Raw genomic sequence first — 23,121 nt, 5'->3', positions numbered from 1 at the left:
TCTTACACAAAAAAAGGGGACCACTTTTGGCTTGTGAGAGTTACTTTCAGAACTACTGACTAAAAAGTATACGAGAGTGTCTCTAACTAAGAAACTGGCAATGGCTGTAAAAGGCATCACACACATTCAACCTGATGTTGTGGCATTTAAAACATGAGTTCAGTCTGTGCACTCCATAGCCCTTTGAGAGGCTTGCTAATGATGTTCTCATCAAATAATATGTTCATAGACCTACAGGTGTGGGTTGAATGCATCACTGGCATCCCATGTTTGTGTTAGGTTAGTAAATGAGTGTGTGTGTGTTAGATTAATGAGAGTGTGTACACCTGTTTATCTGTGTTAGATTAGTGCATGTGTTTGTGTGTGTTAGATTAGTGAGAGAGAGAGAGAATGTGTATGTTTGATGTGTGTGTGGGTCATTAAGCTTCCTCAGTAACCATGTTTCCATCCAACCATTTCATGCAGATTAATTACCTGACGCAGGAAATAAGACATGCCCGGGATGATGGAAACATGAAATGTTGGACCAGGTTATAAAAAGCTGACAGACAATTTGTTTGTTCGACATGGTGGTATCTTTTGGGGTCTGTAAAATTGATTATGCGGTGGAAAAGCCACAAATATTGATATAACCATCATATCGAAGTAAACTTGGAGTCACGCGATGATATGTTGTTTGGTCCACCCACTACGACTTGGGAAAGTATGCAGGTTATTAGGTGACAGATGAAAAAAATTATAATGAACTTCACAGGGTGGTGAATTTGTAAGGTGATGAGCCACTTTAATAATGGGAATTGATGGAAATGTATGTAAAAATGTATCACTAGCCACTTTAAACAATGCCACTTAATATAATGTTTACATACCCTACATTACTCATCTCATATGTATATGTATATACTGTACTCTATATCATCTACTGCATCTTGCCATCTTTATGTAATACATGTATCACTAGCCACTTTAAACTATGCCACTTTAAACAATGCCACTTAATATAATGTTTACATACCCTACATTGCTCATCTCATATGTATATACTGTACTCTATACCATCTACTGCATCTTGCCTATGCCGTTCTGTACCATCACTCATTCATATATCTTTATGTACATACTCTTTATCCCTTTACACTTGTGTGTGTATAAGGTAGTAGTTGTGGAATTGTTAGGTTAGATTACTCGTTGGTTATTACTGTATTGTCGGAACTAGAAGCACAAGCATTTCGCTACACTCGCATTAATATCTGCTAACCATGTGTATGTGACAAATAAAATTTGATTTGATGCTACTTTTCAATAAACAGAGGGTCTTATTCTGGCGACATGATGATCGATGCTTGGCTGCAGTTTGACAAAAACAAATAATATCACTTTAATTCATAATAATCTCATGTAGGTAGCCTACCTACACTGTATCTACAAGCCGTTGGCTAGAGCACATGTGCCAAGACCAATTGCTATATAACAGTTTTTGTGACAAAACCATATGTAAAGTTGAAAATGCGATGGAAACCCATTTAACTGATAATTTTAATTCGGTACATGGGAATTTAACGGTAAAAAGTTATGTGCATTACGTCATCACGCACAGCCATTTATCCGCAAAAAGTCAGATAGAAACATCTCTGGTGTGAAAATATGCAGATTTTTGAATATTGGCATGGAAATCTGTTGCAAACTGGATGGAAACCTAGCCAGTGTAGCTGGTGCTATCTGGCAAAGCCTATAGCTCCTACTCATGTCTTTTAAGGTTCTGCAACTGATAACTGAAGAAGAAAAAAAACACATGGTAACAGCCATTTCCTTCCTATTTTCCTAGAACCAACTACATAAAAATGGTGTCAGCAGTTCCTGGTCAGCAATACCCCACTATCAAACAATGGGCTTGTTCGACATTGCAGCAACTGACAGATCTAAGAATCACCTTGCATCGTAAATAACGACAATATTATTTGTAGATCAGTCAGTCACAATTTATCCACATTGAATCACAGATTTGAACACGGTCAATTTCTCTGAGAACGAGGGCTGTCCCTGACCAAAAAAAATGTAAGTTGTGTTTTTTCCATATTATATAGACGTTTGAATAAAATCAACTATACGTAGGTTACTGAGCTTGTCTAATGCTTTAAGCACTGTAATTAAAAATGGACACACAAAATACTAAAGAGAAAGCCAAAGATCAATATAGCCTAACCAGAAGAAAAAAACCTGTTGCTTCCCGCTCCTGCTGGCCTTCGCTCCTGAAGTTCCCGATCGGCAACCTTTTCCATTTGGAATGCCAAGTTATCCTACCATTTCTACTGATCTGCATGCCAGTATGATTTTCATATGCACATTTTTGTGGAACAGTTTCATTTACAATAAAGTCTGCATATCTCAAAATCTATTTCACATGGTTAATAAAAAGTATACAAATCTAGAAGTAATTTCTATTGCCAATATGTAAAAATAGCATACATAATGCCAACAAATAAAAAAAATTGCAGCCCGCAGGTAGAAAATACCCTGATAAAAATAAATATGCTAGAAACCGCACAGGCTACGCATGGCCTGTCTGCAAGAAACTTGAAACTATATCAACGATTAACTTGGTCCTGCCTGAAGCGGTGCTAACAAACTTGCAACATTGTATAAAATGTTCTGGGCCCTCAGTTTCCCATGCCAGTGAGCTCCAGACAGACAGACACAGCCGTAGTCTATTTGTGCAAAGGATAAGAAGTAATCAGGTATGCCTTTATGACACTTACACCTGTTCAGAGCATTTTTTTCCACCTTTCATGCTGAGTGGTTATCAAAAGGGAGAGAGCTAGAAATATTTTTTCAAATAGGCTACATTGAGGAACTACTGTCATTTTCAATGGATGCAAAAACTTAGACTTAGTTTATTTTCTCTTTGACGCAAAGAAAAAAAAATCACTTTGAGAACCTCCACAGTGCTCGTGAGTTAAGACAATCAGAAATAGAATCAGATCCCCAAATGGGCACATTTATAAGCCTGTATTTGCGTGCAGGCCAGGTAGCCTAGGCCTAATCAGGTGTGTGTCCTTAATCAAGATTTACAGGAGCGCTCCAAACAAAAGACAATTCAGAAATTGACAACTCGAAAATAGAATTAAATCTACCCAAACTTTCTCACAAGTGTAGCCTAGGTTGTGCGCTCTGCAAACAACCTGTCCACTCCTACAATGACAAAACTGTAATAATAACAATAATACATTTAATGCATTTACAGAAATTACCGTAAACAAACAAACATTGTCGATTAGAAATTATGGTATTTAACAGTAAATGTAATACTGATGTGCCATCCCTGCGGCCTCTGCAATGGATTAGGCCACTCAAGACAGGTGTGAATCAGACAGGTGTCATAACATTTTCTTTATACATTTGCCACTGCTGGACCAACAGCCTATCGACCAAACAATCAGTCAACTAAATGGGGTCAGCCCTCCTGCGAACAATGCCTAGTCTGTCACCATCGCTCAATAAAGCTTCCTCGTCACTCACCACTTCGTCCTCTTTATACTTCTCCACCTCTCATCCTCCTCCATTTTGCATCCCTCCACCACCACCACCCTTTGCTCTCTCCCATGTCACTCAAGTCTCACCCCCGGCCTGCCAGTCTACCCCAATCAGAGCTCTGTCTCTCATTCACCATGGTTTGCCATTAGCCCTCGCTGCCTACTTAAAACTCTCAGGGTGTCCTCTCTTCCTGTTTCCCTAATGTCTTAATAAGCATTATTCCTTAACCCCCTTCCACACACGCATGCACGGACACACACCATCCGTCCTTCCTGATTGGCCTATGATTATGACGATTACCCGTGATTGCCAAATCACTACGTTGCCGTCAACTCAGTGATTGTCGTTAGCTGCGCGCCCCTTCCAAAACAGCACCTATATCGGTTCACTTAGTTGGTTATGGACCCCCTCATTTAGAAACGCGGACAAGGTCACGGAGGCACCCAAAATAATTAGGGTGAGAGTCTGATATGAGTCTGTTGATCATCACGCCTAGCTAGTATGCCTGGAGTGGAGAGCGCTAGACGGTGACGAGCGGAGAACTGTTATCCCAGCAAATAGACTCACCCAGCCCAGTGACGTAGCCTATTTGTTTCTCAATTCTAAAGTACGACACAAGATCAACTCTACCAGGCGTGAGGTCTAGTAGAACAAACAAAAAGGACTATCTTAGATTTAGGTAGTGTCGGGTAGGCTACACAATCCAAAAGCAAAGCATGAGAGCAAAAAACTCAATGATGAAAGTAGGTGGGCTGTGTGGTTCAGCCCACTCGACTGATTACAAAGGGAAACCCAGCCGCAAGCTGCCAAGCCACGCGAGCCTACCAGACAAGCTAAATGGAGTGGGTGAAAAGCTTCAAGTGCCTCGGTGTGCACATCAATGACAACTTGGAATGGTCCATCCACACAGAAATCGTGGTGAAGAACACAACAGCGCCTCTTCAACCTCAGGAGGCTGAAGAAACCCTGTCGGGCTGTATCACCGCCTGGTACGGCAACTGCTCCGCCCATAACCGTAAGGCTCTCCAGAGGGTAGTGAGGTCTGCACAACGCATAACCGGGTGCAAACTACCTGCCCTCCAGGACACATATACCACCCGATATCACAGGAAGGCCAAAAAGATCATCAAGGACAACAATCTTTTGGAGGGGTTGGGCTAAAAGCAGAAGTCAAATTTCAGTTGGACCTTGTGTGCAATTGACCAATAAAGTGACCTGATCTTAATATACTTGCCAGTTAGCTAGCAGCCAATGGTTAGCAGTTTCTTACTGGAGATAAAAACAGACAAGTGGCATTTTTTCAAGTCATTATTGAATTATTTAATGTAACAAATCAAACATTAAAACTCATAAACAATTCATGGCAACCTCGTTAACAATTCCTTTAGACCCGGCATTTATTTGAAAAAAGGTGTCTACTGAAATGTGTGCCATTGCCTGGCTATTAAAAAAGGGACAGGCAGCTATTTGAGACACAGTTTAAGTTTACAGTATGCCTGTTCTGACCACATTGTTTTTAAACGGTGTACTTGTATAAAACAAATATTAAGTGACCTCAAAACAAGGTTAAACTTGGTCTATGAATGTGATAGTGGTTCCATTGCTCCACCCCATCCCTTGGCTGTTTGCGGGGTGAGCGTTTTACTCTCATTTGAACTGCAGATATATTTAAAGACCCATGCGGTCTTTATTTTTTATTATCACTTGTCTAATAAATCACTGTTTCATATATAAAATAAAACCCAAATATATTTTTTACTATTTATTTCCTGAGCCTCCTTGGGCCGCTGAAATACAATTTGAATACATTTACAGAATCGTCTAGAGCCCACTACCACTAAAAAACAAAGGCACATGGTACACAACCGGTCAGTTTGAGCTGGACACTGAAGTCAGCGAATTTCCACAGGTGTGTAGGCTAGTTTGTTTTGTCAACAAAACAAAAAGGCATACATAATTCATCTTTATTTGCAATATCATTGGTGTAGCGTTTTCAAAAGGTCAGCAGTAGATGCAGATCACCAGAAGACGCAGAGGATGCAGGTACATAAGCCTTTTTTCACAGTGGACAATCCTGGCCTATACCCTGCCTGCCATCTATTCATTACAGAATGCCATGATTATATACAGGGCAGACTATATGGTATAATCTTCAGTATCAAAAAAGGTAATAATTTTTTACCAAGTTGACTTCGTGATAATGGAGAGAACTTGTTTAAATTACACATTGAAATGTTTGTTGTAGAAAGCCAGACTGCAATGAAAGGTTGTCATTCTTCATACATTTCTTTGGTAACATAATAAAAAATAATAGGTTATAATGAAAGTGTAAATCATGGCATGCAAGTTCACTACATGACCAAAAGTACATGGACACCTGCTCGTTGAACATCTCCTTCCAAAATCATGGGCATTAATAAGGACTTGATCCCCTTTTGCTGCTACAACAGCCTACACTCTTCTGGGAAGGCTTTACACTAGATGTTGGAACATTGCTGCGGGGACTTGCTTCCATTCAGCCACAAAAGTATTAGTGAAGTCGGGCATCCAAAATGTGTTCGATGGAGTTGAGGTCAGGGCTCTGTGCAGGCCAGTCAAGTACTTCGTGCAAGTAGTGTTCTCCTGGCGTCCGCCAAACCTAGATTTGTCCGTCTGACTGTAGTGTAACTCATGGACACTGCAGAATGCGTTTCCACCGCTGCAGAGTCCAATGGCAGCTAGCTTTACACCACTCCAGCCAACGCTTGGCATTGCTCATGGTGATCTGTGTGCGGCTGCTCGGCCACGGAAACCCATTTCATGAAGCTCCCGACGAACATTTCTTGTGCTGACGTTGCTTCCAGGGGCAGTTAGGAACTCAGTAGTGAGTGTTGCAACCGAGGAGACTATTTTTACATGCTACAGCACTCTGCAGTCCCCTTCTGTGAGCTTGTGTAGCCTACTACTTCACTGCTGCGCCATTGTTGCTCCTAGACATTTCAACTTCACAATAACAGTACTTACAGTTGACTGGGGCAGCTCTAGCAAGACTGCCAAGTTGAAAGTCACCGAGTTCTTCAGTAAGGCCATTCTACTGACAATATTTCTCTATGGCGATTGCATGGCTGCGACCTCGAATTGATAACCCTGTCAGCAACAGGTATGGCTGAAATAGCCAAAATTCACTCATTTGAAGGGGTGTCCACTATATACTTTTGTATATATAGTGTCTTTTCAAGTTAATAGTTCACATGTGCTCAAGCTCTGGAAGCGGATCATGTGAGGAAAACAAATCATGGTGAAAGTAAAGAGGGTGTAGCTAAACAAATGAATTAGCAGGTGTAGAGCGGCAACAGAATAGTCATCGATTGGTTAAAGTACAAAAAGTTGTTTTTATTTACATTGTCATCACCTGCTTTCTCAAACACCAACATCACTACACACAACTATAATCTCATCCCATGACAGGAAAGGTGGAGGAGTTAGTATTGCACACAAAATGTCACGTAGCTTCTCAACAAGAACTTGCTTGACAGAATCTCTTGTGATGGTTGGGAAGAAAATTTACCGGAGAATATATATCTCCAGGAAGGTTGGTGACAACTGCCCCTACACAAAGTCATACATTCAAATCACAGATAGCACCAACCCATTGACAATTCCTACTAAAATAACTTATAGGGCATGGTTCAACCACTACACTGAATAATATCCCTTTTTTCCCCATAGCAGAACAATCTTGGGTGTATATATTTTCAGTACATGTAATGGCTAAACAATGCCCTTTAACACTTAGTGGGAATTGTCAATGGACAGGGTCTACTTGTGATTGACTGTATGACAAATAGAAGACATGCTATTAATTACAGGTATCTGGCCTATATGAGCTTTGTTAGTTGGTGCTAGGTCTATCTGTGCCATAGGAACAGAGTAGTGCTGCAGCCTGCGTAGTCCTTTGCATCCACCAGAAGTTCCAGGATGCCAAGAGAACCATACTGGATGGGTTTGGGAGGTCTGCAGAAAGAAAATGGACAGAAACAAACCATGAGCTGCAATACATCTCAAACACTTTCATATCCATACTTTACTAGATTGAAACTGAATATTCACTGCTCTCTCACACCTTACCTTTTGATTTATGTGGCGACATAAAAATTGTTATTGCTAAGTGTTAACACAATCAACAGCCAAACTATACTTTATTCGGGGCTATGACAGTCCATTACTTATCAGTCAAATAACATTTTATTAGTCACATGCGCCGAACACAACAGTGAAATGCTTACTTACGAGCTACTAACCAACAGTGCAGTTTCCAAAAATACAGATAAGAGATAAAAGTAACACGTAATAACAATATATACAGGGGGGGGTGCCGGTACCGAGTCAATGTGTGGAGGCACCGGTTAGTTGAGGTAGTCTGTACATGTAGGTAGAGTTAATTAAAGTGACTGTGCACAGATGACAACAGAGAGTGGCAGTGGTGTGAAGAGGGGGGGGGGGGGGGGCAATGCAAATAGTCTGGGTAGCCATTTGACTAGATGTTCAGGAGTCTTATGGCTTGGGGTTAGAAGCTGTTTAGAAGCCTCTTGGGCCTAGACTTGGCGCTCTGGTACCGCTTGCCGTGCGGTAGCAGAGAGAACAGTCTATAACTAGGGTGGCTGGGGTCTTTGACAATTTTTAGGGCCTTCCTCTGACACCGCCTGGTATAGAGGTCCTGGATGACAGGAAGCTTGGCCCCAGTGACGTACTGGGCCGTTCGCGCTACCCTCTGTAGAGCCTTGCAGTCAGAGGCCGAGCAGTTGCCATACCAGGCAGTGATGCAACCAGTCAGGATGCTCTCAATGGTGCAGCTGTAGAACCTTTTGAGGATCTGTGGATTCATGCCAAATCTTTCCAGTCTCCTGAGGGGGAATAGGTTCTGTCGTGCCCACTTCACGACTGTCATGGTGAGCTTGTATTTCAATCTTAAGGAAGTATGGTTTGAAGTGAAATGATTCATAAAAGGTATTGGGAAGTGATAAGATCACCATGCAATGATTGTGTATGATCTTCTGTGTAGAAAACAACATCATTGCTTTCAATGACATGGTGCCTTTTCCCCCCCCAGTCTGATTATTCCTAGTCCTGTCCACTCTGTTCTAACGAGTCCTGCACAGCTTGTGAGCAGCGCGTGTTCCTGACAATCTTTCAGGAATGGGGTCATAATAGCTTAGTTCCAACCTTTCAAAAGTTAGAGCCACATTTGCAGGAGAGAAAAAAAAAGACTGCATTCTATGACTGGTTCTTCTCGCTACCCCCTTTTCAAAATCAGTCGAACACTTTGGGAAATGCGTTGAGGCAGTCGGGTTGCCTCCCACAATGTAAACTGTAAATCTTCCAGCCTACACTTTCCATGGGGATCCAGTTAGCAAGGTAGCTAACTAGCGTCGACCGCAGGATTTGACTTGACATGTACATAATAAAGCAATGTGAGAATCGCAAATATAGCTAAATGTCACATTAGTATCCTAGCTAACTGCCGTTGAAATTAGCTATCTACCTAGCATCCTACATAGGGGGAAAACGTGTAGCTGGCTATGCGGGGAACATTGTTTACATTGTGGGAGGAAACGCATTTCTTCCTTTACGATTCTGACATTACTTTTGAAGTAACATTAGCTAGCTACAAGTACCTAGCTCTGGAAATATAATAATCAGCTCAGTAGCCAACGGTAGCTCGCTATGCTGGTTGCGGTCGAGGTTTTGTAGTTAAGCTAGCAGCAGCACCACAAGATCATCGTCATGACCTTTACAAGGCTCGACAATAACACTTGTCCTGGATAAATAAATAAATGTCGGACAAGAATATAGATACATTTCCCCGATTATAAAAAATAAAATGTCCAAAAACACAAAATCAAACAATTACTCCGATCAAAATCAGAGGCCAACATTGGAATAATTTAAATATTTTTCCATATACATCAACAAAAAAATTAAGTGTAGGTGATATGAATATTGGCTACAGCTTTATGTCCAAACCGAAGATGACACGAGGGATAACGTAGCCAAACAGACTTATTTACATAAATATAGGCTAAACGCCAGTCATGTTTGACAAGTACAATGACGGATAATTAACATTAACGTCTAAAGGCTTGATTCTGTCTACATACTGGAGGCACAGTTTGTTCAGACCAAATTGTAACAAGACCATTCATAGAGTGAAGGTCAGTGGCTGTTGCGCACTGCACCAACCTTGAAACTGAGCGGAGGAGTTCAGCATTTTGAAAATATAAAAGTAATTGTTGAAAACATGGACATTTTATGATGCATGTCTTATCTTGTTTAAAAGAAGCCTAGACAAAATACAACCATAGAAATGTTAAGGGAATTATTTTATTAACACTTAATATACACAATTGAAACCAGCATTTCTCTCATGTTCTACTGGAATTCAAATCAACGTTCTTTATTGACCAGCAGCCAAAGACATAATCCTAGTCATATTAGTAACACATGCTAGTTGATGCATCTTTAGATCTCCCATTTTTCTAACTTCTAAAAGGATATTTATCTCGGTCACATGAAACCTGCCCTATTGAGAATGGTGTTTTCCCGGTAAATGCATTTTGGGACATTCTCGAATAGCCTACAGCCATTTTCACATTTTTGAGCTTATAATATGAAACTTCAACATTAACAGGCTGATCTGTTCCATCAGCCTTATAGCTTTTTAAAACAAAATGATGCAGTGGTTGTATGAATTTTGGATCTTTCGTACCAGACTCTTATGAACCGAAGATATACAACAGTATTTGGTTGTAATTATAATATTTTAAGGGTGGCCAACCATCCTCCAGAATAGCCTTAACCCTATCAGTACCGAGATCTCAGAAAGATCTACATGTCCAGAACTTATATTTAGCCTCAAAGTATTTTACTTTTCAGGACAACCAGTACACAAAACATCAAAATAAGGTCCACCATAACAAAATCCTGATATATTTCAATATTTTTTTCACGTTTATTTAACCATGTTGGCCAGTTGAGAACTAGTTTCCATTTACAACTGCGACCTGGCCAAGATAAATCAAAGCAGTACGACACAAATAACAGTTACACATGGGATAAACAATCCTAATATCAATAACACAATAGAAAAATATGTATACAGTGTGTGCAAATGAAGGAGGAAAGGCAATAAATAGACCAATAGTGGCGAAGTACTTACAATTTAGCAATTTACACTGGAGTGATAGATGTGCAGATGAGGATGTGCAAGTAGAAATACTGGTGTGCAAAAGAGCAGAAAAAAAGGGGAATGGGGTAGGTAGTTGGGATGGGCTATGTCCAGCTGTAGCGATCAGTAAGCTGCTCGGACAGCTGACAATTAAAGTAAGTGAAGGAGATGTAAGTCTCCAACTTCAGTGATTGTTGCAATTTGTTCCAGTCATTGGCAGCAGAGAACAGGAAGGAAAGGCAGCCAAAGGTGGTGTTGGCTTTGGGGACGACCAGTGAAATATCATTCTATGTTGTTTGTCTAGTGTGTCTATTTCTATGTGTTTGGCCTGATATGGTTCTTACGTTACAACACCTAGGTATTTGTAGGTGTCCACATTAGAGGTCGACCGATTATGATTTTTCAACGCTGATACCGATTATTGGAGGACAAAAAAAGCCGATACCGATTAAAATCGGCCGATTTATTTATTTATATATACACTGCTCAAAAAAAAAGGGAACACTTAAACAACACAATGTAACTCCAAGTCAATCACACTTCTATGAAATCAAACTGTCCACTTAGGAAGCAACACTGATTGACAATAAATTTCACATGCTGTTGTGCAAATGGAATAGACAAAAGGTGGAAATTATAGGCAATTAGCAAGACACCCCCAAAAAAGGAGTGATTCTGCAGGTGGTGACCACAGACCACTTCTCAGTTCCTATGCTTCCTGGCTGATGTTTTGGTCACTTTTGAATGCTGGCGGTGCTCTCACTCCAGTGGTAGCATGAGACGGTGTCTACAACCCACACAAGTGGCTCAGGTAGTGCAGTTCATCCAGGATGGCACATCAATGCGAGCTGTGGCAAAAAGGTTTGCTGTGTCTGTCAGCGTAGTGTCCAGAGCATGGAGGCGCTACCAGGAGACAGGCCAGTACATCAGGAGACGTGGAGGAGGCCGTAGGAGGGCAACAACCCAGCAGCAGGACCGCTACCTCCGCCTTTGTGCAAGGAGGTGCACTGCCAGAGCCCTGCAAAATGACCTCCAGCAGGCCACAAATGTGCATGTGTCAGCATATGGTCTCACAAGGAGTCTGAGGATCTCATCTCGGTACCTAATGGCAGTCAGGCTACCTCTGACGAGCACATGGAGGGCTGTGCGGCCCCACAAAGAAATGCCACCCCACACCATGACTGACCCACCGCCAAACCGGTCATGCTGGAGGATGTTGCAGGCAGCAGAATGTTCTCCACGGCGTCTCCAGACTCTGTCACGTCTGTCACATGTGCTCATGTGCTCAGTGTGAACCTGCTTTCATCTGTGAAGAGCACAGGGCGCCAGTGGCGAATTTGCCAATCTTGGTGTTCTCTGGCAAATGCCAAACGTCCCGCACGGTGTTGGGCTGTAAGCACAACCCCCACCTGTGGACGTCGGGCCCTCATACCACCCTCATGGAGTCTGTTTCTGACCGTTTGAGCAGACACATGCACATTTGTGGCCTGCTGGAGGTCATTTTGCACAAAGGCGGAGGTAGCGGTCCTGCTGCTGGGTTGTTGCCCTCCTACGACCTCCTCCACGTCTCCTGATGTACTGGCCTGTCTCCTGGTAGCGCCTCCATGCTCTGGACACTACGCTGACAGACACAGCAAACCTTCTTGCCACAGCTCGCATTGATGTGCCATCCTGGATGAGCTGCACTACCTGAGCCACTTGTGTGGGTTGTAGACTCCGTCTCATGCTACCACTAGAGTGAAAGCACCGCCAGCATTCAAAAGTGACCAAAACATCAGCCAGGAAGCATAGGAACTTAGAAGTGGTCTGTGGTCACCACCTGCAGAACCACTCCTTTATTGGGGGTGTCTTGCTAATTGCTTATAATTTCCACCTGTTGTCTATTCCATTTGCACAACAGCATGTGAAATTTATTGTCAATCAGTGTTGCTTCTTAAGTGGACAGTTTGATTTCACAGAAGTGTGATTGACTTGGAGTTACATTGTGTTGTTTAAGTGTTCCCTTTATTTTTTTGAGCAGTATATACATATCATACACAGACATTTTTGTAATAATGACAATTGCAACAATACTGAATGAACAATGAACACTTTTATTTTAACTTAATATAATACATAAATACACACACAGCTCTGAAGTGACAATGATACTGAAGAGTCTGCTTAGGAGACAAATACTCTCAACTGTTTGAATAAAAATAGAGTTTAAGTTACCTGTGATGAATGTTGAAAACAAAAACTAATTTCTATATGCAGGAAATCCTATTTTAATAATGGGCATGGTAAGAATTGACGACCAAAGTGCGAGTCATAATTCCCATGACCCCTAGCAAAATCTGAAAAGCGGTTCCTTCATTTATTCCATAGGATATTTTTAGATTCACTTAAAATAAAGGTCTGTGTTTCGTGTAGGCTTACACCACCGTGTCAATTTTATAACTGTAGATATCCATAGGACAAGGTAACTGGTCAATATTGGCTAAATATAAGAGAAGATCATTTTTTTGTAGAGTGGATTTATGAAAATGTTGACAAACGTTACCTTATCCTAGTGAGATTTACACGGGTATCAAAACGTCGAAGCGGTTTAAGCCTGCACGAAACACAGACCTTATTTGAAGTAGATCAAGACATTCTCTATGGAAGACATGAACGGTAAAATAACGAAGGAACCCCTTTCAAGTTCAGCCGCAAGTTATTACAGGAATTATAACGCGTCGACTATTTCTCTCTAAACCATATACCTTTGACTAATCCTGAAACTATCACCTCGAAAACAAAACGTTTATTCCGTTCCGTATTTTATCTAACGGGTGGCATCCATGAGTCTAAATATTCCTGTTACATTGCACAACCTTCAATGTTGTCATAATTACGTAAACATCTGGCAAATTAGTTCGCAAAGAGCCAGGCGGCCCAAACTGTTGCATATACCCTGACTCTGCGTGCAATGAACGCAAGAGAAATGACACAATTTCACCTGGTTAATATTGCCTGCTAACCTGGATTTCTTTTAGCTAAATATGCAGGTTTAAAAATATATACACTGCTCAAAAAAATAAAGCTCTCTCAAATAGAGCTGTTGGCCAGGGTAGCTAGGTGGAAAGCATGGCCAGCCATAGAGAAATGCTTATTAAAATTTGATTATAGTGGATTTATCAGTGGTGACAGTGCTTCCTAGTCTCGGTGCAGTGGGCAGCTGGGAGGATGTACTCTTATTCTCCATGGACTTGTGTCCCAAAACTTTTAGAAATTAATGCTGCAGGACACAAATTTCTGTTTGAAAATGCTAGCCTTTGCTTTCCTAACTGACTGTGTGTATTTGCTCCTAACTTCCCTGAAAAATTGCATATCGCGGGGACTATTCGATGCTAGTGCAGTACGCAACAGGGTGTTTTTGTGCTGGTCAAGGGTAGTCAAGTCTTGAGTGAACCAAGGGCTATATCTGTTTTTAGTTCTACATTTTTTGAAGGTGCATGCTTATTTAAGATGTGAGGAAAACACAACCAGGCATCCTCTACTGACGGGATGAGGTCAATATCCTTCCAGAATACCCGGGCCAGGTTAATTAGAAAGGCCTGCTCGCAGAAGTGTTTTAGGGAGCGTTTGACAGTGATGAGGGGTGGTTGTTTGACCGCGGACCCATAACGGACACAGGCAATGAGGCAGTGATCGCTGAGCTCCTGGTTGAAGACAGCAGAGGTGTATTTGGAGGACAAGTTGGTCAAGAAGATATCCGTGAACATGGACACCCTCATAGATTTGGGGGTTGTACCTGGTAGGTTCTTTGATAATTTGTGTGAGATTGAGGGCATCTAGCTTAGATTGTAGGACGGCCGGGGTGTTAAGCATATTCCAATTTAGGTCACCTAGCAGAACGAAATCTGACGATAAATGGGGGGGGGGGAGACAATCAATTCACAAATGGTGTCCAGGGCACAGCTGGGAGCTGAGGGGGGTCTATAACAAGCAGCAACAGTGAGGGAATTATTTCTGGAGAGAAGGATCTTTAAAAAGTAGAAGCTCAAACTGTTTGGGCATAGACCTGGATAGTATGACAGAACTCTACAGGCTTTCTCCACAGTAGATTGCAATTCCCCTCCATTTAGCAGTTCTGTCTTGACGGAAAATGTTGTAATTGTGGATGGAAATTTCAGAATTTTTGGTGGCCTTCCTAAACCAGGATTCAGACACGGTCAGGACATCAGGGTTTGCGGTGTGTGCTAAAGCAGTGAATAAAGCAAGGGGGGGAGGCTTATGATGTTAACATGCATGAACCTAAGGCATTTACGGTTGCAGAAGTCAACAAATTGAGAGAGCCTGGGGAATGGGAGTAATGTTGGGGGCTGCAGGGCCTGGGTTAACCTCTACATCACCAGAGGAACAGAGAAGGAGTAGAATGAGGGTACAGCTAAAGGCTATAAGAACTGGTCGTCTAGTGCGTTGGGAACAGAGAAAAAAAGGAGCAGATTTCTGGGCGTGGTAGGATAGATTCAGGGCATATTGTACAGACAAGGGTATGGTAGGGTGTGAGTACAGTGGGGGTAAACCTAGGCATTGAGTGACTATGAGAGAGGTTGCGTCTCTGGAGGCGCCAGTTAAGCTAGGTGCGGTGGGACAAGGGGGCTATCTGAGGCATGTTGAGCAGGACAAGGGGCTCCACAGTAAAATAAAACAATGAGAGAAGCCCTAAACAACAGTATACAAAGCATATTGACATGAGAGGCATAAAGAGTTTAACTCTCTAGAGACCGCAGGAGCGGTAGAGATACTCTTAATGATCGGCTATGAAAAGCCAACTGACATTTACTCCTGATTATTATTTGACCATGCTGGTCATTTATGAACATTTGAACATCTTGGCCATGTTCTGTTATAATCTCCACCCGACACAGCCAGAGGACTGGCCACCCCTCATAGCCTGGTTCCTCTCTAGGTTTCTTCCTAGGTTTTGGCCTTTCTAGGGAGTTTTTCCTAGCCACCGTGCTTCTACACCTGCATTGCTTGCTGTTTGGGGTTTTAGGCTGGGTTTCTGTACAGCACTTCGAGATATTAGCTGATGTACGAAGGGCTATATAAAATAAACTTGATTTGATAAAGCAATCACTAGTGTTGATTGGGAGAGCAACGGGTAAACAGCTAAGACAACAGGTAAATAGCGATGAATGGGCAGAGGGGGTCAGTTAGGCCCTGTGTGTAGCTGAGTTGAGCCTGGGGCCGACAGATAAATATAATGAAGTACCGTGTTAATATACAGTCCAGCAGACATCAGCTGTGTAGCTGAGTGATCATAGAGTCCAATGAACAGCAATAGATGAAACAGGGAGCCGTTCAGTAGTTGATTACTACGCTAGGCGAGCAGGAGACATGGCGTTCAGGAAGCTAGCAGGCCGGGGCAAGCAGATGGATCATTTCCAACATTCACGACGCAGAGGTCGGTTGAGAGCACACCGGCCGAATTACGTCAGCAGACCAGTCGTGATGGATCAGCGGGGCTCCGTGTCGACAAAGGTTCCAGGCCATTTGGCAAGAGAGGTATTGTAGTTGGTGTACTTCGTTTGCTAGCCGGGAGATGGGCCTAGCTCGAGGCTAACTGGTGCATGCTTCTGGACAAGGGCATTAGCCACAATAGCCACTCGGTAGCAGCTAGCTGCGAAGATCCGGTGTAATGGTCCAGAGCTTGCGGCAGGAATCAAGTGATGTTGTGGGGAAAAAAGCAGTCCGATATGATCAGGGCTGATATCACGCTGTGACGACTGGCAGGTATTATCCGGGCTATTGGGGCTAAAGCGGCTGGTGTCCGAGCTAAAGGTAAAGACTGCTAGCAGTGGCTAACAATAACTAAATAGCTAGTAGCTAATTAGGCTAGCTAGCTACTAATGGCTAGCTGCTGATGGAGGATCCAGTTATAAGGTCAAAAAAAAAAGCAGATCCATACCACATTGGGTGAGGCGGGTTGCAGGAAAGTATATTTACTTCAAAAAGGGAAAAAAAGATAGAAACAATGAAATGTATACAAAACTAAACAAAAGACTGAATATTTACATGGGACAAAAACATCTTACTGCTGCACCATCTTGGAGTTGCTGTAGGTACAGAAATGGTTCTCACTAGGAAATTAATATTCAATTATTCAGTGACAGCTGTGTTGAGTTTTTGACAGCAACTATGTGAAATTGAAAAAGTATTGTAGACACTATGTCCTGGGATTTCCAATGATCTTCCATGTAGAAGAACCACTTACCTTCTAACGCCCTGCTTAACTTGTAATAAATTATATCTAGCTAGAAGAATAACTATTTAGACTTACTTCTTGAAAAGGTAGCTGCTGGCTGCCACCTGTCGGATGCAAGATGTATGGGACAGAACCTTGGAGGGGGAAGAAAGCTGCAAATCCACTGGCTAGTGTAAGTGTAGCTAGCTTCCTACCTTGAAGTGTGCATATGCCATAACAAACAAAGTGCAAAGAAACAATTGCTGCTTTGCAGCCAGCTACTGCACAAGCTCTTGCTTTTGGCCGTGGATAACTAGACACCTCTCCTGTGAATGTCAATATGAGGAGTACCAGTTTGATAGGGCAAGACCAGCAGCAGGAGGAGATATGCAAATGAAAGATTAACTATTACAAATCAGACCGCTGGGTGATGATATGCCGGGCTGAAATTCCCATTTCTTTTGTTTGTTTCGTCAAACAGCTCTTCCACAAGGGCATTATTATAAAATTCACAATTTGTGTTATTTCGACCTCCGTGTGGACATAAAAAAATAATTTAAAAGGAAAAACATGTTTAACTGCACTGTGCCTTTAACTTGATCTCTATAGCTTTGTCTTCCTTGTTGGTTGATTTCATACAAATGTAATTGTGTGTGAATTGTGTGTAAAACAGAATAAACAGTTTGCAAAGTCACTCTGACTACTTTTTCCATGTGCAAACATGTATGGATTTACCCAATATCCCTTCGCTTCACATGCTTGTGTTGGGGAATTCTGAGCCATCTGCTTTTGAAATCAATGACACAGTCTGCGCGACAAACAAAGTCTGCAAGCCTTGCTGACACAGGTTCTCAACTCAAAATACAAGGGTTTCTTTCCCTTCATAAGGCAAAAATGATGGCCAATGTAGGGCTGTTCCTTGTTCCGCACAACAGATGTCAAACTGCTTAAAATGTAAAATAATTATTGTTCTGACACTGCAATAGTCAATAGCGGTCACACAGAGCAAAAGAGAAAGGAATGTATCAATACTTTTTTTTTTACGGAGCATGTTTTGGAGTCGGCCTAGCCTGTACAACCCACTTCACCAATAAAAATTACTGATGTTCCAGACTAGGCTAAATTTAGCTGAACAAAGGCCTCGTGGTTGGCAAGCTCATGTCAATATCGGTCCTGAGCATTTACAAACAGGCTAGCATAATGTTAATTCCTTTTCACAAACACACTAGAGATCCCTTCAGTCTCCACAGATTTGGGAAAATCTGCATTTAGAATTTTTGCCCCCAATTTGTGGAACAATATGCAGAGTTCACTGCAGTTACATGTGCTGGTGCCACTCAGGCAGTTAAAATTATTGCTTAAGGACCTCTATGTAGTTGAATGTGATTGCTTTTATTTAATGTGTTTTTGTGTGCTGAATTATATTGTTTTATACACGTGTATGTTTTATTATGTTTTTATTGTCATGTATACATGGCTCTAGTAAAATAATTGGAATCTCAATGTGACCCCATTTAAATAAAATGTAAAATCTGAACAAGATATTCAGCAACACCCAGCGAGAGACCATTGAGAACGTAACAAAGTAACCTACTGCACAGTCTATTAATAAGACGGTAACAACATTCAGTGATTTAAGGGTTTTTCCATAGTGAAAACTGCAAAAAAATGTCTACTTCAATGTACATGTAGGCCTAATGAACAATTACATAGTAAATCACATTAAAAAGTAGCAATTCAATAAAATGTAATTTAGCCTGCCCATCTGTTACAGCATGTGCCTCATTGTTCAAGTGGTTTGCAAGTGATTTCCATTTTTCTAATTGTTGTCAATTCCTTTGGGTCTTCTTTTTCACCATGCTCATCTCACTCGGACTGTCCTGTGCAACTATTTGCAATGCATCAGTGCAACAATTTTATCATAACTGGACAAAAGTGTTCACAAAACACCACTCAACTTTCCCGACAGTTAATTTGGCCTAATAGGCTATTAAGCCTATAAAATGTCCTATAGCTTTTGCAGCCTATAGCTTTTCCTGGGATATCACGAGTAGAGGAATGGCCTATTGCCGAGAGGCTTGTGTATAGCCTATTGCGCACGAGAACAGCTGGAAGAGAAAGGCAAAAAAAAAATTGAGATGAAAGTTTAATAGTCACATGTACAATGTCCATAGGGGGAGCAGTTAATCTGACTAGTGGTGGCTATTCAGCAGCCTGATGGTCTGGGGGTAGAAGCTATTGGCCAGTCTGACAACTTGCCATGATGCTTCTATACTGCCTGCGTCCAGCTGATGGAAAAGGGGAAAACAGGCCATGGCTCAAGTGACTGGGGTCCCTGATAATATTTTTGGCCTTCCTGCAACACCTGGTGTTGTAGGTGTCCTGGGGGGCAGGCAGTGTGCACCCAATGGTGCGTTTGGCTGAGCGCACCACCCTCTGTAGCGCATTGCGGTCAGAGGCGGTGTAGTTGCCGTACCAGGACGTGATGTAAGCCGACAGTATGCTCTCGATGGTGCTCCTGTAGAACACTGCGAGGGCCCTCACATCCTGTGGTTGAAGAGTAGCTGTCGTGCCTTCACAATGGTGGTTTGACCATTTCAGCTCCTCAGAGATGTGTACGTCGTCAGAGTGCCTACCTCCTCCCTGTAGGCCGTCTCATCGTTGTTGGTTATCTGGCCTACTACAGTCGTGTCATCAGCAAACTTGGAACTGTGTGAGGCAACACAGTCATGGAAGTACAGGAGAGGAATGAGGATGCACCCTTGAGGTGCCCCTGTGTTGAGAATCAGTGGTAATGTCTAAATTCACCACCTGGGGGCAGCTCGTCAGGAAGTCCAGGACCCAGTTGCATAGAGAGAAGTTCAGTCCCAGGGCAGGATGCCTTCTGGGCCGCAGCCTTCAAAGGGTTAACATATTTGAATGACTTACACATGTCCTCCGTGGAGACCATAAGCACATAGCCCTCGTTGTCCTCAAGGTCTCTCCTCGACCGCTCAAAGTCGTCATTGTGCTTGAAGCGTGAGAAAGGGTGTTCAGCTCCTCCGATAGGGCTGCATTGGTGTCAGCGACGTGGCTGGCTTTCTTTTTGTAATCTGTGATCGTTAGGAGCCCCAGCCAAATATGCCTTGTGTCTGACCTGCAGAATTGCTAATCCACTTTCTCCCTATATATGTATTTCGCCATCTTGAGCGATCTGCATAGGTCGCATTTGAACTATTTAACCATAACATTTTCCCCAGTCACTTTAGCATGTTAATAAGCAGCATCTTTCTCCTTCAGTTTCCCTACAGGATGCCATCAAGCCTTAATTTTTGACTCAGTTAAGTTTTGAAAGACTATCAGAATCACATCTATGCATTGTTTGATGAATCCAGTGACTGAGTGGGCGTATTCATTGATGTTATCCACAGAGGCTACCCGGAACATATTCCAGTTCACGTGATCAAAACATTCTTGGAGCATGGATTCTGATTGGTCGGACCAATGCTGTACAGAACTGACCACCGGAACTTCCCTCGAGTCTGGTAGTAGTAGGGAGAAGCAAAATGGAGGTGTGGTCATTTTTACCAAAAGGAAGATGGGAGAGGGCCTTATACCTGTCTCGAAAGAGTGTCTAGCAGTGATCAAGCTCGAAAAGCTACCCTATTGATTCCGTTTTTTAGGGACAACACATGTATCCTATCTAGGCCACAGCACAATGTAATGAATAATCTTATTATTGTTTTCAAGTGGGTACAAAACTATAGCCTAAGGCCTAGGCTGTAAACTGCAGTGAATAGCCATTGTCATTTCAATAACCGCTCAAAGGCCTGGCGTTTTGAATGCTTAATTTTCTAGCATGCCTGATTAGGCAACCTTTCGGATCAGTTATGGGTCCTTTCTCTGTAGTTTAGCCTACAAGGTCCAGGCACCTTAGCGGGCCATTAATATGGTGCATTTTGTCAGGATGTATAGGCTAACAAAAAGATGTTAATGCAGGGATTTCTAGTGGTGTGGAGGAAGTTGCATCCATAGGTTTTCCAGTTTGGCTTCTGTTTCAAAAGCGTTAGAAAATTAGGTAGATACAATGGTCACCAACAGTTATACATACGAGTTCATAAAAACATTGTCTTATACTAACTATAGGTCTACTCTGGTCGACATTTTGGATAAAGACTGAACTCTCAAGGTTAATAAAACAATAGCCCTCATGAGAATTCTGTAGTAGAACACTAACAGTTAGCTAGGTAGCATATACAGCAGTCCCCCTATCGAGGTGTATTGTGAATATTTGGTGTGACCTCGGGAAATATGACCCATACATATATAATTAGGTCTACTAGCTAACTTAACATTATACAAGCTTGCAACATACCGCTGACATTCTCTCGAAAAGTAGCTATAGTTTGGCTTGAATTTGGCTTGTAAGTAGTTACACATTGGCTTAGCTGTCAAACCAGCGTCACAGCAGCAGCACCAAAAGCAGATATTGATACGTTTGTTAGATCGCTCCGGTTAGCTTTAACATTAGCTGTCAAGCTGATTCTAACATTAACTAACCAGTCGGGTTAGATAGCTTAATAGCATTACATGGAGTTAGTAGTTACTAATGTACGGCAGACAATATTGGAGAAAAAAAAAGACAATTTCCATGAAATTAGCCAGCTAACTAGTTAACATCTAACTAGCTGCTAAATTTGATAACTTTAGCTAGTTGAAACAACACCCCCCACATTCTGCTTCTGGTCCTCTGTACCTAGCTAACGTTAGCTAGCGACACACGACAGGCTTCAAGCTATGAAAGACCGGGGGCTATTGTACATTTCATTAGCTGTACCAAGCTAGAGCTAACTACATAGCTATATGTATTATTCATAACTAGCTAGTTAACTCTTACCCCCAAAATCCACACGAACAGCGTGGTGGCGGCTTGCTTCGTTCACTGCCTGTGTCCCCCATGGTTGTCTCCAGTCGATGGCTAGTTAACGTTAAATGCACGTAGGTGACACCGGGGATTGGGTTGCGGCCTAGTTATGGTACTGTAGAGCGATTCCAAGACACGAACTAAAGAAATAACATCCACAGTAAAAAATAAAATAAAAAATATCCGGATGAAAATGTCAACGAACATGGAGTGCTTTCCTGAAACTAGCTGCCGCTGTCAACCATACAGTTTTTAATTGATAATTTATAATTAACGGTCGCGGAAAATCCGACGGACCACACCAGGTAATCAAGGCCGATCAGCTGGAGTGAAGGCGGAACCAATGCGGCAAAGATTGCCGGTGAATATCGAAACCTTTGTGATATGCACGCGCGTCTAAATACCGAGGTAAAGTGTTGGTTTTATATTCACACATTCGGACATTCAACAGACATTCGTCAAAAGCCATTTAAACATGTAAAAATCAATAACTAATTCACCGTTTGTCACAGAATCATCGAACTAGATATGATGTATTCTATAAATGTCTAGCATACTTTTACAACCTTTGTTTTGAGTAGAAATTCCAGTTTTGACTTGATGGAAATACATAAAATCTATAAAATGTCATTTAAAGCGGTATAAATCAATAACTAATTCAGTGATTGTCACAGAAACATCAAACTAGGTCTGATTTATTCTATAAATGTCTAGCATACTTTTACAACCTTTGTTTTGAGGAAAATTTCAGTTTTGATTTGATAGAGGGCATGTAGTCCGTCTAGAGGCCGCAAAACTTTTTTATCGGGGTTATACTTGTATTATTGCACTAATGTTCTATTATCATGACTCTATTTTATTATTCTACTATGAGAGATACTAGATACATACTATGACAGCAATTCACTGTAATAGGTACACACATTGAATCTGGCACAAGTGACGAGTAAACTGATTTGGATTTCAGACTGCCATTATTGTAATGTTTGATATTACAACATTGATGTGTGATACCTTTTTTATCAACGCATACGTTTTTTGCAAATGTATGCCTTTATTACTATATGATTTTTATTGCCTGAATACTCAACGATGATTAACACCTCAGTTAGGGTCAGGGTTGTGGTCAAATGCATGTCATTTAAAGTCAATTTAGCAATTGAACAAAAATCCAATTTCATTTCAAAATGTTCCTAATTGCAAAAGCATATAACATAATTTGGCTATTCCAGAACTGTAATTCACAATTTATAACCCTGTTTTATGTTT

The 23,121-nt window shown here is 41.8% G+C and overlaps 1 protein-coding gene across 3 annotated transcripts in view; it reads right to left on the bottom strand.

Moving 5' to 3' along the window:
- Nucleotides 1-22,271, bottom strand: part of LOC139562743 (AN1-type zinc finger protein 3-like) — a 49,693-nt gene extending 27,422 nt beyond the window's left edge. Inside the window, exons 1-2 of one of the 3 annotated variants that reach the window (XR_011672442.1) lie at nucleotides 21,826-22,271; nucleotides 6,883-7,524 (exon numbers count right to left, since the gene is read on the bottom strand). Coding sequence is in view for 2 of the 3 variants with exons in the window: in XM_071380716.1 (XP_071236817.1) it covers nucleotides 21,826-21,887 (62 nt within the window). In the remaining variant the exon portion in view is untranslated. Of the gene's footprint in view, nucleotides 1-6,882; nucleotides 7,525-21,825 lie in introns of those variants that run through there. The other 2 variants (XM_071380716.1, XM_071380719.1) reach the window with 2 other exon arrangements.
- Nucleotides 22,272-23,121: the final 850 nt, after the last annotated feature.

The sequence above is a fragment of the Salvelinus alpinus genome, chromosome 33 (genome assembly GCF_045679555.1).
Source record: "Salvelinus alpinus chromosome 33, SLU_Salpinus.1, whole genome shotgun sequence".
NCBI lineage: Eukaryota > Metazoa > Chordata > Actinopteri > Salmoniformes > Salmonidae > Salvelinus > Salvelinus alpinus.
Note: the sequence above shows the minus strand (reverse complement) of the source record. Positions and strands in the feature narration are given on the sequence as shown.